The 16,249-nt window shown below is 42.0% G+C and overlaps 1 protein-coding gene across 4 annotated transcripts in view; it reads right to left on the bottom strand.

Moving 5' to 3' along the window:
• Positions 1 to 16,249, bottom strand: part of LOC146983484 (thyroid hormone receptor alpha) — a 128,736-nt gene that overhangs the window by 33,133 nt on the left and 79,354 nt on the right. The window contains exon 1 of one of the 4 annotated variants that reach the window (XM_085785100.1): positions 6,236 to 6,420. The exons of 2 other annotated variants lie outside the window; for them this stretch is intronic. In XM_085785100.1, the coding sequence (XP_085641226.1) occupies positions 6,236 to 6,267 (32 nt within the window). In that variant the 5' untranslated portion in view covers positions 6,268 to 6,420. Of the gene's footprint in view, positions 1 to 6,235; positions 6,421 to 16,249 lie in introns of those variants that run through there. One more of the 4 variants, XM_085785101.1, reaches the window with a different exon arrangement.

Genomic DNA, 16,249 nt, shown 5'->3' with positions numbered 1-16,249 from the left:
TTATTTAATGAGAATTCAGTCTATTCAATATTTATATTATTCAGTCCTATTGGGAGCTAGAGAGAGTGTGCGTGAGTGAACCCCACCACACAACCATATTTTTATGTTAACGTTGAACGTTAGAAGTTATTAATCCATGAAAAGTTAACATTATATTTAGTGATTAGTGGACTTCTAACTTCTGAGTTTTACAGTAGCCTATAAACTTGCGAAGTTAATTACCTAGTCAATTATACCGTTACGATAAACATGTAACTGCAAAAAGAATCCATAATTATGTGTAAACGTACGTGCTTTTATTGTTGTAGCTCGCCTCGGAGCGGTGTTTAACTAACTTACGCTTGAGACTTCCGGTATGGATTGAAACGTACGTGCTTTTATTGTTGTAGCTCGCCTCGGAGCGGTGTTTAACTAACTTCCGCTTGAGACTTCCGGTATGGATTGAAACGTACGTGCTTTTATTGTTGTAGCTCGCCTCGGAGCGGTGTTTAACTAACTTCCGCTTGAGACTTCCGGTATGGATTGAAACGTACGTGCTTTTATTGTTGTAGCTCGCCTCAGAGCGGTGTTTAACTAACTTCCGCTTCCTCAGAGCGGTGTTTAACCAACTTCCGCTTGAAACTTCCGGTATGGATTGGATGTATGGCGCCGCTCGTGTCGGCCATATTGACTGCAGCAAGGTACTCTTGCAGATGTTAGCTACATCCCACTGACTTTGGAGATCTTCCATTTTTTCCTCTACTGACATCTTGAGCTTGACTATTTTATGATGTTGATTCAAACATCTTGACAACAACTGGATGGACTCAGTTAGGACCCATGAAAGTGTGTAGTAAATTTTCATTTCATCATATGCTAGCATGCTCACACGCTAACCCAGTGTTTTTCAACCTTGGGGTCGGGACCCCACATGGGGTCACCTGGAATTCAAATGGGGTCGCCTGAAAAAAAAATACTGATATTTTCAACTAATTATTATTATTTTTTTAAATTATGATTAAAAACACCACACATAATCTTAAACAACTGTTTTCTTTACTTTCACTTTCTCAAATATAAATCGAGCTCAAATAAAATGTAGCATCTTGATTGACAGCTGCTATAACATGACTGCAAGTGATCGCGGGGTCGCCCGAAATTTGTGATGTCAAAATGGGGTCAGAAGGCAAAAAAGGTTGGGAACCACTGCGCTAACCTAACACACACATGGCAAAACATAACACATTTAATCTTTTTTTTTTTTTTCATTTCAATCAGTTCTGTTCTCATCAGTCCAACAATAGCTAATGTGAGCATGTTAGCATGCTGATATGAGCATTACATCTGCTAGCATGCATGTAGACTTACTTAGACTTTCATTATTGTCATTGCACAAAGAAACACAACCGTAATTTTTGGCAACAAAATGTCATTGCTTGGCTTCCGGGAAGGACACAGAAGTAGACCATTTAAATAGGTCTCTAAACAATACAAAAATATAAATATGATCTAGCCTATATAATTGGTGGAAGTAAAAAAGAGCTGAATAAAAATAATAATATAATAATAGCGGTGTAAAAAAGAATAAAAGTGTATTAAGAACATCATAGCAGCAGGGTGCAGATTATTGCACACATCAAAGGTATTAAAATGTATCATAGGTATGAAAAATACTGCACTGAAATTAGAAAGGAGAGAATCAGAAATATAAAAATGAAGGTATTGACCATGGGGTGGGGGGTTATTTAGCATTGAGCAGTCTGATGGCTAGGGGTAAGTAACTGTTACTGAATCTGGCTGCCTCCACTCTTGAGTTTATCACTGTAGCCATAAAATAAACTGTGGATTGCCTCATTTGAGTCATGTAGTGTGACCACTTATCGACAGTCTCGTCTCTGTGATAACAACATGAAAAGGAAATAAAGCTGAAAACAAAGGGACTGATGTGAGATTGAATTTAGACTTTGGATTTTGGAGTTAGATCTTCACGGTTTGACTGGAGAGGTGAGTTCTCTCCTTATAAACAATGGGCCTCATTCATAAACTGTTTTTAAGAAGAAATGTCTTCACTTCTTCTCTTGCAAAGAAGATTTTGACATTCACCAATGTTTTTCTTATTTTGGATTTGCTCTTAGCTTAGAACATCTACACACACTCAAGAGCATACTTCTGTACACTTGAGACTGAAACTTGTGCAAAATAAGTAGTTATTAAGTATTTTCATTATTTTACAAAGCATTGTGGCTTCTTTAAAAACACGACATACACGACAGACTAAGAATTTTCATCGGCAAATCATCAGATTATGCCTTCAGTTGTCTAATCGTCAAATCATTATGTTGTTTTTTTCCCTCATTGATTTATGATCTAATTTCCGTATTTTTCTGCCCTGGAGAAAAAAAAAATCCACATAAACAAATGAAATTTCCAGTTGGCAAAAGACAACAATAACAGGACATTCTCCATCCTTTCCCTGATCTCACTCATTAGGCTCACGTGCACGACATGCATCACTGTCTCTTGTGGTGAAGCGATGTATGAGTTTGTGCTGGGAATGCATGACTGTGTATGAAGAAAGGAAACTTGAAAGTCCCATCATTGCAGCAGTGAGCACCCCCATATAGTCAGAATGGTACGATCTTTTTCTCATAACCACATAACGAATCGTCGACTATTCGGGGTCAGTCTTACTATAGACCCTTAATTCACATCAAATATGTTTATTTGGAACCACCACACCACCCAATAGCGATTCATCATAGTGACTCATCATAAAATAAATGATAATATGATGATATTTATGACGGCACACCTGAGAGTGCAGTCTTTCTGATAACGGCCCGATGCGCTGGTCCAGCTCAGATCAGTCTGGACCAGCCTGTCCTCCTAGATCAAACATTTCTCCTCTTCTCCATCAGTAGTGTGCTCTTCTTCAGATACAGCATTCAGTAAACGACTGACAGCATCCCATGCATCTTTTTTCTCTCTTACTCTGCATCCACTGTTGACGCTACTAAATATAACAGCACGTTTTTCTTTTTTTACTTCCAGCAGCAGCACCTTCTCTTCTGCACTTCTAAAGTTCTTGTTAGGTTTGAGGTCCGGTGAGTTTCATTTGGGCATTTTAACTTTCTTTCTCAACTCACTTTCTCTGCTGTGTTTCTGTTTGCAGTCTCATGTCCTTTTACAGGGATTGATGGGACGTTTACCTATTCTAATCCTATGTTAATTAGGATCAACTGGCACGCACTGTCAATTTACAAGGGGATGGCATTCATCAATTTAAGATCACAGCTACGAACAAATCTCCTTTTTGCTTTTTATAAATAAATACCATTTTTTACCACATATATTTATCACATATTCAAATTTAAAAACAGTATTTAAAGGGGAACTATGCAAGTCTGGTCGCTTTTCCTCTGTTTTGCTAACCCTCCTCTCAGCCATGTGCATTTGTAAAAATCAATAAATGGAGCGGTGGATAACGTTACATATCATATACAATGTTACGGCGTGTGTGTCTTAACCGTCATTAACAAAAGATTACGGGTTACGGAGCGCATTTGTGTCGTGGTGTGCAGAGCGGCGGCCAGGTACTACACTGATGTTGCAATGTTGGTTTTCAGTCGTGAGACGGCAGGTGGAAGGCAGAGAGCCTCCGTTCTCACTGTAACAAGTCACAAGTCATGTAGTTAACTATCACAATTACTCCGGAGCTTTTTAATTAAGGCAAAAATGTAGCATAGCCACGGGAGAAATCCTGCTTAGTTCCTCTTTAAAGACTAAAGCACCTCGTGCTCTCAGAATCTGTATTGGATATGCAGAGGTGAATTAATGAATTATACCATCATCAATAAGCATATAAACACATGCACAAACACACTGTGTGTATGTGTAGACTGCACTCATACTCCACATTATAGATAATTCCTTCACTCATCTCCTCCCCACCTCCTCTCTCTCTCTGTAATTCTCTATCCTTCCTCTTTTCTCACTCTCTCACAGGGAACCAGTCTGCATTTGCTTCTGGCAGCAGATTTGGATTACCGTCCTCTACCCCCATGTCTAGTTGTTTGCTCCTCGCCCCTCCCATTCCCACTTCCCCTCTCTCCTCCATAAAATATCTCTCACTCTCACTCTCTCTCTCTCTCTCTGCCCCTCCCAATTGGCTTCCTCCCTACTTCTTTCTGCCCGCTCCCTCGTTTTCTCCTTCTTTCCTCGCAGACATTACCCTTTTTTCCTCTCCTCCACCCTATCTCTCTCCTCCCTAAACTTCCATCAGCAGTATTAGGTAACACCCGCTCCACCACACTCCTCCCTCGCTCCCCTCGCTGGCTGTCAAATCCACTTTGCTCTTCCAACCAAAAAAAAAAAAAGAAAAAAAAACAGAGAGTGGGGGGGGGGGGGGGGGGGGGGGAATCCTCTGACGTCTCTTTCTCACTTCTTGCAGCTCTTCACGGTCAAGCAAACTTATTAATTTTATTGCTGCGCACATGGTCGGGCAGCAACACTGTGGGAAACCATGGGCTCTGGTTGGAGATCACAGCGGGGTGAGCTATTATAAACCCACACTAACCTGTCTGCAGTTGTTCAAAACAAACACAATCTTCAATTTACCTCATTTGACGGTGCCTGTGATGACAAATCTATGTCCACCGCATGTCTCTACAGCCTATAAGACGGTATAGTGGACAGGTAAATATTGTCTCCACTCCATCAAATAGTGTCCATCTATGCAAACACATCATCTCCAGTGTTGTGACACATGACAACTGCAAGAACGTGTGTTCTGTGCAACACGTGACACATTTAAATATAGTGTCACTTACTCTACACTGCACTGTGGTTTTAATTGATGGTTTTAATTACATCATGCATGTAAAAAACCCAACGAGGGACAAGTGTTGGAGATTTGCAGTATTAAATTGCATTGCTGCTATTAAATGAATTAATAAAATAAGATTAAAAACAACAATTACACTGTGGACGCATTCATTTATGTTTCTGACCTGCAGAATAACATGGAAACGGCATATTTAACATATTCTCAACTTCTGTTCATGTGTTATATATAAACAAGATAGGAAACTGCCCCACTGGAACTTTGGCAACTCCAAAATTCTTCTCTTATCTGACCGCTGAACACAGAGCCAATCATCGGAAATGCTGTTTTTATCACTGGCTAATCAAACCTAATGTAAACTTCATGGGTTGGCTTGACATTTAACGTGGGGCTGACTCTGTAATGTGTCCAGGGTTAACGCTCCTGCAGGAAACTCCTTAGCCAAACCTGCTAATGTTTGTAGCTTTCATTACAGCAAATAACTGCATAGGGTTGATGGATCAATTTTCTACACGTTCATTGTCGCAGTTTTTTTTTTTTTTTGCTCTTGACGGAGATAAAAGTAGAAACAACCGTCTGAAACCCCCCCCCCCCCCCCCCCCTCGCTCCACACGTGCGTGTTTGATCTGAAGATATTCACTCGTGCAGCTTTAAAGCTGCTGATTGGAACTTGTGTTGTGTCAATACTGAGTTTCTTTTTGAACGGTGCTCGGCTATAATAATAATAATAACCCCCCAGTGTTACAGTTGCAACAAGGAGCCAGTCTATAGCTGTGTGTCCTGAGGGCATCAGCTGAAAGATCATCAGATGGAGGATGCTGGTGGGGGGTGTGAGGGGGGTGAGCATGCTTTATGAGGTCATTTACATGCGTTAGCACCTCCTGCATGTTAGAAAACAAACCAACAAAGAGGGAAACATCCACATTGAGTGACTGTCATGCTACAGACCCCCCCTCCCACTGCACTGACAGGGCTGCATGGTAAATCTCACCAAATTAAAACAATGTAGCTCAGCTCTGAGGGAGTTTCCCTGATAATTACTTTAATAAAAAAAAGGCATAGGAATAAATTAGTTTATAAAAAGTTCCTCACGAATCATGTGAATAATAAAATTAATTGTTTTATTTAATAAATGAAGATTAGATGAGGGCCCTTTAATGTGATAATCACTGGAAATCCAATTTGCGGACAACAGCATTGAACTCAAGATGAATCAATTTGTGTAAAAACAGCGAGGACGATAACGCAAACTGAGACCTTCTAAACTGCACTATAACACAGTATTTTAAATCTGCTGCAAACATGTGGCACAAGGATACACTGTAGATGCCAGCGCTGGCACAGACACCCACTGTCAACACAGAAATAGACACAGATTTATGTATATATATGTATCCACGGAGGCTCACCAACCTGTTGATGCAGTATGGCTGTAAGATATGCATGATGCTCGCTCTGCAGGAATATCAGAAGAAAGTGGGAGGGGGTGGGGGGGAAATGTCACCCAGTTTCAGCCTCCCGGGCAGTCGAGTTCAGTTCAGTGCACGTGTCCCATTCAGCTTAGTTTTGTACACGAGAAACCCACCAAGAACTGTTCTCTGTCGCTCTGCTTCCACAATAGTTCCACTTCTTCAAGAGCAGACGAGTAAAGGGACTAACGACAGCTTCTTTTTTTCTTCCAGTCGATCTATAAAACCTCTAGGAGGGGGTGCTTAAATCCTCCCCCGGCCGGCGCCGTGCTGAACCAACCTCCCGGTGATCCAGCTGCTCAGCGGTATAGAGTACAGTAGTGGAGCGTTGCCGCCGAGCCTCTAGCTGCTGCTGTCAGCTGAGCTATCAGAGTCAGCAGTAGCTCTCTGCCTCAGACTGACTGCTGGGAGGAACGGCTACTCTGTTTATTCCCTCCTCCCTCCCTCCCTCCCTCCCTCCCTCCCTCCCTCCCTCCCTCTCCTTCGCTCCCTGTGTTCCTCTGCCATCACATCTACATACCTTCTCATGTTCTATTCTACCTTGTGTAATTCTTTCTACCCTTGCTTTATTGTAATTTATTTATCTTCTCCTAAATTCCCAAATCTCCCTCTTCCCTCCGCCCCCGTCACCTGTCATCCACTGTGTTATCTCCACATTTCCCTCCTGTCACTTTCTCCACTCGTGCCCTTTTCATTTCTGCCTTTCTTCTCCTTTTGCTCTTTTCATTTTTGTCCCACGCGAGGAAACTAAAAAAAAACAAAACAAAACAAACAAAAAAAAAAAACGTTGCCGCTCTAGATCCAAACTCACTTAAGCTTTAATGCTAACTTGATTACATAACAGCAGGCTGATGCAGCCTCCCCAGTACAGCTGAGTGAAGTCTTATGAGGACACGGCGATGCTAGATATCTCATCAATTGAATTAGACTGTTCTGTGATCTCTTCTTGCTCCAAGTGTAATCATGACCAGTTATCGTCAAAGGCCGCCGCGATTGCAGCCGAAAAAAAACACAACTTATCTTGGATGTGCGTACCTGATTGATCAGTGGCAGGGTTTATCCCAGGCTACGCTCTCAACTCCCAAGTGTAAGCACTCCCATTATAGCTGGCTGCCTATAGCCTAATGCAACAGCACCTGTGCTAAAAGCGGGTGGAACCTTTAGCTTAATGTGCTTTTACTCTGTCACAGTCACCTTCCACCTCTCTGCTGCTCTCAATTAGCCTGGGTTTACCCATGCTGCAAGTCAGCCTGGAAACCATGGATACAATTTTTCCCTCACAGAACGGAGGAGGCGGCAGCAAGACGATGACGACACACCGAAGCGACTTTGTTGATAGCTTGTCGATCCAACATGGCGGCAGATGCAGCGTTACAAAGTGTTTTAAGTAGTTTAGACCGCAAGTTCATTTTGAAAAAGAGCAACATTTAGCGTTTTTTTCCTCATCGGATTTCTGTCGCTCTACATACGTCATCGGGTATGATTGATATGATTGGCTATAAGCTACGCACAGACGCATTTGATAGACATTCATAGCGCCCAATAAACAGCTCTGGGCTTTCGTAAACCACGCTTCAAATACAAAAAAATTAACGGGTGGTAGACATTAGAGATTCTCGGCCTTTGCATACTCATGAATATTCATAGAATCTGGATTTTTCAATGAGGGAGAAATAGTAGACCTGTTTTTAGCCTATTTGGGAGCTTTTTTAAACAACTTTTTTGCGGGAAAGCAATTTTAAACAAAAAATAGTCATGGCAGAGCATTTTTACAAATTTTTAAATGCCTCTTTAGGGGGACTTTAATTATTTATTTTTCGAAAAGTAAGCCTGTACGTAACGAAAGTGTGCCATGTTGCACCAAGTAAAAAAAAAAAAAAAGCATCACGTCTCAGGCACACACTTACTGCATGCATCACCGGTCTGCTCGTGTAGCAGCAGCAGCAGCTGAGTCAGGAGAATTAAAGGGACAACGAGGAGTTTTGGAAAGCGAAGTGTTTTCATACTACATTTACCATGAGTCTCCGCGTGCACGGTGAAATTCTTGGACCGGCGCAAGACGGACGTCTTGCCAAGAATGTTTTCATTCATCAAGAATGAAAGTCAGAGGTTGGAAGACGATCAGATACCGTCGTAGTTCTGACCATAAACGGCGATTCGGCGGCGTTATTCTCATGACCTGCCGGGCAGCGTCCGCAAAACTGAAAGTAAGGTCGGCTCGCCCAGCATTTCCACCATTAATTAAAATAGCAAAATAACGATAGAGACAAAACAATATATTTATTGAAAATGGACCCATTAACAAGTGTGGGTAGCGTAGATTCATCCACATTAATGTGAAACTTTTTTTATAACCAAATACAAACTCCTCGTTGTCCCTTTAAGTTTGAGCACATCAATATGATTTCCATTCACTTCTCCTTTGCCCTTTTTTTTTTTTTTTTCAGTAACTGTCAATGGAACCTCCTGCAGCTGTTTCACTTTAAAGCCTAACAACAGTAGGAGGAGGAGGGTCGGGGGGTGGGGGTGTGCAAGTTGTGGACATTTGGCTGATGGCAGGATTGCAATGTGAAAATACCTGTGCAGGAAATGTTTGGTTTCGTTGACAGCGGCTAAACATAGATCAGAAACAGGGCGTATTAGAGGTGCCTGGAGTTCATTGGCGAGAGGGAACATGACTCCTGTTGGTGTCTGTGCAGTTTACATTGACCTGAATATCTCAAGGTAAATATGGGGGCAATCTTTAACAAGACCTGAAGCCATAAACACATGTGAAACAGGTGGGGTCGGTTTATACACTATTTCCAATTGCTAAGCTGAGGACAAACCAAAAGGTAAATGATAAATAAGATATTATTTTATAGCACCATATTACACTATGAGACCATTTAACTGTTGAGTGACCTCCGACTCTGCACCTGATACAGTGTTTTTTTTTTTTTTGATTTTGGAGCTTTTTATGTCACTGTTTTCTTTAGACTCCTATAATAACAAGGCAGTACACAGTCACCCAGTGCTTATAATACCACTACTGTTACTGAAATAAACCGAGTATACAAATGGAGCCCAGCCAACTAGATTATGAATGAAATTAAGTAATTAATTGTAACACACTAGAATAGCTGTCTCTGAGTGAAAGTCACAACCCAATAATGGCCTCAAATGTTTCACATGCTTCACATATGATTAAGAAGTTGATCTGTGACCATCAGCAAAGAGTTTGAGTTGAAGTGTATCATTAATGAACATATGACTTGGTGAGTCTAAGGTTTTAGTGGGTGACCTTTAGCATGAACCAGTTTACCTCTCAGATAAAGTGGTTGTTTGTGACAGATGTTACAGAGGTTTGGGATTCACAAGGTCAAACATGTGTTTTGTGACCTGACCTTTGACCTATGGCTAATCAGACCTAACCAGTTCCATGGCTGTCACAATTACGGAGGCAAAAAAAAAAAAAAAAAAAAAAAGTACATGAAACATGATGTTGAAATACTTGTCTGGTAAACATTTATATTTAGATTTGCTGCCACAGCAAAGGCAAGAGGGAGCATGAGGCTCAGACAGAGTGGGAGAGTGGTACAGAGACACAGGAAAGGAGGTCCTTGATGAAAAAGTTGTAGTATAAAGCAGAGAAAAAAAGAAAGAAAACTCTCTCATCTTTTCTCTACAGGACGGGAAAATGTGTTCCTGTTCCTGTTAGCGTTAGATTTGGAATTTCAGGCTCTTCTGCACGTCCCGCCTTTACAGACCGGCTCGTAAATCGAGCACAATTATATAACATCAATCCCAAAGCCTTCAGTGTTTTGTTTTCTTGGATGGATTTTCCTAACTGTCAGAATAAAGTGTGACTTTTTGTTTTAAGAGCAAATATTTCTTTTGTCACCTTTCACTCCACCTCCTTCTCCTCCTCCTCTCGCTTCCGCTAACGTCTCCTCCATTTCACTGACAATGTCACCTTTTTGTCAGACCTCAACCAGGCACCGACGGTTTTAGCAACACCTCAAGGTAAATTGCGGCGCGTCAGCAATCTGTCAGACGCCGCCTCGCACTCTGAGGAGACGAGGAGCGGCAGCGGCGGTGGTGGAAATGTGCTTTAAAAGGACAGAAACGCCGCTTTTACACGTGGATATCCGCTTTTTAACTGATGGAGACCGACTGAACAATGGCTCAGTGTCCTGTCAAAAAATCACATGACTGTCGTTGGACACACAGTTGGTCGCAAAAGAATGTGTCACACCCTTAATCCACCTTGTCATATGTGGTCATGTGTAAATGTTCAAAAGCCTCCATGGCTGTGACGGGCCTGTGAGTGTCAGCGTCGTTGGCATGGGGAGAGGTTACGTGGGGGTTTGACCTCAGTGATTTTGAAAGGGTTCATACAGTGGCTTTCCCCTGGTGGTTACACAAACACACACATACACACATACGCATCCAGACATTGTTATGTCACTATGAGCGCTGGTGTCCAGACAATTATTTCCTAGAGGTAAAAAAACAAAGACCAGCCAGACTCGGTGGATTATAAATACACTCGACAAGAACAATCTAAATATCGAGGGCGGAAGATAATCAAATACTGAAAGAAAATACTATCTCATCTCCCTTGTCCTCCAAACCGAGGGTATTTATTTCACTGCTAAGTGAAATCTAGGGAAAATAGAAACTCACACTTAAAAAAAAATAGTTTTACATTTCAGAAGAAACACCCTTATTTACTCTGTAAACTCTGTAAGCAGGTTAGCTTAGCTTAGCATCAAGGCTAATCAATTTACTACAGTATTTTCTATGGATTTAAACAAATAGTAATAACTTACATGCAAATGCAAGTCGGTTCATTTATACAGAGCCTGTATGTCCATGTACTGTATCTGCTAGAGGCAGTGTCATAATAACAGTGCATGCAATACTAAGCAAACAATAATCATTTCTCAAGTATGTTATCATTACCTTTGGAAGTGCAACGAGTGCCGATCAAATTTTGGGTTCAAGAACATGTCCACTCTAGAGATCTAGTAACAACAGGTCAGCGAGCCAGTCAGAAAAAGAGGAGGTTCAGAGACTCTGCTGATGTAAGAGCAAATGTCAGGTAAAACATTTGGAGAAACAAAATTCCTGCAAGGTTGGATTTGCAGGCTATATTGTGGCTATATTGTGACATCACAAAGTTACAGAAATCCTGATGGCTGTTTTTAATGCTCCGTGTTTGAATACAGGCTGTGTGTGTTTCTCTGTGGACTGAGGCTTTGATACTTTCACAGTATTAATATAGAACGTAGAGCTGCTTTATGATCAAAAAACACGAGGGCATCTAACTTTATACAATATGGGACCTTTAAATACTAAATAGACTTTAACGGAGTAGGACTAAGTAAGTTACGGTGAGCTGCTGTGGCAGGTTTTAATTACTAAGGAAATTCAATCAATTAGCAAGAATAAACAATGGAGCAAATATATGTTCAATCATAACTCCTAAGTTGGTTCTGTGAAGCATTTGTAAAGAGGTACAACACTAATTGTACACGTGAAGATCTGTTTGCTGCTCATGAAGCGTCTGATTTAGCCATATTGTGTATCATCTTCCAGGGCTTCAAGGAGCTTTTCAGCGGTTGGAAACCCCCCCAGCTGCTATGAGGCTTATTCAAGCTTGTTTAAAATTGGCTTGTGCATTCAATTTTTTTTTTTTGCACAGAACGCCTGCATTGCAAGCTTGAGTTGTTGGGGTTTTGGAGCTGGGATCCTGTCCTAGAAACTGTAGCCCCCTCGGGATGTTCTCCATGGTACATCTGTAGAAAATCTTGAAATTCTGCTCGCCTGAGCCAAACTTCCTGAGCTGCCTCAGATAATAGATTCACAGCTGTGCCTTCTTATCCACAGTTCCTGCGCGTCGATCCTATAACAGGTTCTGTTTGCAGTGCGCGCTGAGGAAACATATACGTGTTAACTCTCTCTTTCTGCCTCTTATTAATGAAGGAATGCTCGCCCGTAATCCGCCGCCACCTGCTCGGCCTCACTGATGCTGTCGCTGAGCTGCGTGATAACAATGGAGGCACGAGGTCGCGGTCTAAACATAGGACGAGGAGATGAACAAAAACAAACAAACAAACAAAGAAAAAAAAAAAATCATGAATCATGTTGTTTCCTTTAAAGTTGTTTCGGTTCAAAGAGGACACAAGCTCTCATGTGATGGGTAAATGTCACAGTAAGATTGAATGACATCATTGCATGAAATTTCATTGAGGAGAAAATGCCACAAGTTGTGTCACATGGTGCCTGGGGGCGAGCTGGGATGGCGTGGTGTGATGCCCCGGGGCTCCACCACCACCACACATGATCCTCTAACAGAGAGCGCAGAGGTGAGGAAGACTGTATGACAGCAGCACATCAGGACCCGAGTCCTGGTTCAGGGGCCACATCCTGCACAGACTTCACTCAAATAATATTTATTTAAAGGACCTTCGGAGGATATTCCTGCTTTGCGTCACCAACTGTGCTCCGTGACACTCTTGTCGCCTAGCAACTTTAATTTCACTTTACAACTTTTTTTTTACTTCAATAAAATCTTGAGGTTTTAAAGACCTTGGGTTTGTTGAACATCTAAAAGTGTAACCATCAGGCACGGTTGTTTTTTCTTGCCATATTACCTTCCTTACCAGTGCGCAATGAATCTTGGGAAAGCTTGGGATGTATTTTTTACTGTTTTTGATTTTAATATTTTAATGATTTTAGTCATTCTAATTGCTACAATGTCTTTTACTGTCTTATTTCTTCCTTTTTCTTTTAAATGTATTTTTCGGTTTTTAATTTATTTTAATGTATTCCTACGCCTCTTAATAGCACTTTGAATTGCCCTGTGTATGAATTGTGCTATAAAAATAAATTTGCCTTGCCTTGCCTAGCGTGGGCCATTAAGGATTGCAGGGTGAAATTTTTTTTTAGGGATCCTATGGGTCACGGGATTCCTGCAGGATGGGAGTCAATTTCACAGTTTATCACGTGATTGGAAAGAGAATTAAAGTCAGTGGGAGGGGGCGGGACAGGGATAGCCCTGTCTCTTTGTCTGCAGGTCTAATATCAATTGAGGCAATTTCCTTGATGTGAAACACAGTGTCAGTCTTTCTGTTGTCTCGTCTCATTGGCTCTGATCACTGCAGAACGTGTGTGCATTGAGACGAGGGATTTGGAGTGTTTCCTATTATTATATTTATTTATGAATATGGTTATGCATAGGATTAATTATTAAATGTCAATATTACAATAAATAAACACTATTAAATAACCATAACCCTGGCATCATTCCAGCCTGCTGTGTGTAGTTGCTGTGCTCTGATGACACAGGGCACAATTGTTCAGATGAGCTCTTAAAGGGGAACACCGCAGATTTCAGTCTGTTTACAGGTGCTCTTCTGCAGACATGATAATCGCTGTATAAAGTGACTTCCTCAAGTGATGTCACCTCAGTCATGACATCACATCAGCAAAGCGCAACAGATGAAAAAAATCATCCACAGAAATATAGAAAGGTTTCCATGTGTCAGCTCTGACACGTTGTGCGCACATCTCCATTCACTACAGTGTTGTTTCAGTGGTGTGCCGTTGCTAATGAAATCAGAATCAGCAGGATTTTTATTTCCAACACAAAACAAAATTAATCCACAGCTATTATCAACAATTCCTGAGGCCGTTACTAGGGATGGGTACCGAAATTCGGTACTTTTTTGGTACCGACCGAATTCCCACCAAAGTACCGAGTATCGATTCACATAAAGTCAATCGGTACCACATTTCGGTACCTGAACGCACCTTCGTCGTGCGTCAGCGAGAGTGCAGTCTGCATGAGCCCCGCACACTCGCGCCTGCCCCCCTTCTCTCTCTCTCTATCCCTCTCTCTCTCTCTCTCTCTGAAATGAGACGCAGAGAAGCGGTAGCGCCAGCCCGTCGTTTAAAATCAATAACTGAAAAATAGCCGTCCGTCATTTAACAATGAAGAACGGACTGTTGTAACAATCCGTACCGAAGTGGTCCGGTCCCGACTCCCGAGTCCCGCTTCTCATCACAGCGGCGCCATTCAAGTCCTCGTCATGTAATGAGAGCACATCTATGATCTAAACGAGGATGAAGTCTCCCCCTTTCCTCTCGTCAAAACGTGAAGTCCACATGTTGCAGAGTTTGCTCTGCAGTTTCAGTTGTTTTTTTTATTTAACAAAGTTTCACACAGAGCTTTCTGATGGCTGTAGGAATCTTTCCATGTTTCTCCTCTTCCCACAGTAAAAACGGACATTTTTTCAGACAAGACTATAGTCTCATAAACTTTTTTTTTTTTTTTTCATTGAATGACTATTCCATTATATGAAAATCATTGCCCATCCCTAAAACATAAAATACTCTTAAAGGCTGAGGAGTTGTGATGTTGTTAACTCTTTCACTGCCAAAGACGAGTTATCTCGTCTTAGCGAATCCAAGCGTAGTCTGCCAAAGACGAGATAACTCGTCTTAGCGTTTTTTTAATGGCAACGCCATGCTGAATGTATTGCCCTACTCCTCTGTGAAGATCAGACTTGTATCATCAAAATAAAGTGCAGAAAAAACACATTTGGATTGAGAGATGTAAAAAATATAGCGTATTCCCCCCCCCCTCACGGAGCGGTGCGGGTGTCTGACTGCAGCGGCGCCGCTCCGTGACACTCTGGCCGCCGGTGAGAGCTTAGGGGGCGGCGGCGGGGCTCATGGCGGCTCGGCAGCTCGTCGAAGCTCCGTGCAACTCCGTGATACAAAGCACAAACGTTAGTAACAACAACCCCGTCGATCGCTCGTCGTTAGTCGTCAAGAGCGTTTGGAAAGTCGCCAGATTTTGCGAGAAATCACTCAGATAGCAGCTTGAAAACCCCGCGATCTACAGTAGTGTGGATGAGGAACGGACGGCGCCGGCGAACGTGACGAGAGCTAAAGATGGTGGGAGTGTCTGTACTCTGTTGTGAGCGCACATGTCTGTGGCTGTGAGTTCAGGGGGCGTCAGCCAGAGCTGTCGGCTGTGTGTGTGTAGATGTGTGTGAGACAGAGAGAGTGAGTGAGACCGCTGCCTGCTGACCAGAGGAAGCTGGATCTGATCTAAAGCGCCGTGTTTCGGCTACAAAAACCTGTCGAACTGATCCGCGCGCGCACACACACACACACACACAGACACACACGCACGCACACACACACACACACACACACACACACACACACGTATGCACACGTCACGTACGCACACACACTAAAAAAAAGGAAAGAAAAAGTTGTAACTCAAAGAAAAGAAAGAAAAAAGGCTGCAGAAGTGTGTGTCAGTAGCTAAATATTTTGTCTTTTGTCATCAAAAGTCATTTGTCAGTGTTGATTTAGTTGTTGTTTACAAGAGAACAACTGTACAGATGTTGAGGCGTCACTAAAGCAAAATATAAAGGAGCCAATTGTACTGGTTCACCTGAAAATGACAGCCGACACAAAAACCTCTTTTTCTCAAGATTTTGGTGCCAAAATGGCATTTTGGGCTAAACTAACCTATATTCAACCGTCAATTTCACAAGACTGGAACAAGATAGAAACAAACAGGTTTTTTTTGCTGGAAACTAGAGACCCTCTTCTTTCCTTTGATGGGTTGAATGTGTATGTAGTAACAGTACATAATATTATGGTGGGTCTACGGAAATCAGTCAAAAAGCTGGAAAATGCCTGGCAAGCTGGAGGAAGCTGCTGTGAGAATGGTTGGCAGTCAAAGAGTTAAGAGGTAAATATTAAAATTTTAGACATTTTGATTTTTTTTTTTTAATTACCACACACACAAAAAGTACCGAAAACAGGTACCGATTGGTACCGATATCGGTTCCCAGGTACCGAGTATCGATACCGTATCGATTCAAATGCGAAAGGTACCCATCCCTAGCCGTTACACATTTCCACATTAAATTTGCTTAACAATTCA

Source organism: Trachurus japonicus, chromosome 8 (assembly GCF_045865225.1).
Source record: "Trachurus japonicus isolate A0001 chromosome 8, Traja_1.0".
In the NCBI taxonomy this organism is placed as follows: domain Eukaryota; kingdom Metazoa; phylum Chordata; class Actinopteri; order Carangiformes; family Carangidae; genus Trachurus; species Trachurus japonicus.
The sequence above is the reverse complement of the archived record's forward strand: the minus strand, read 5'-3'. Positions and strand labels throughout refer to the sequence as shown.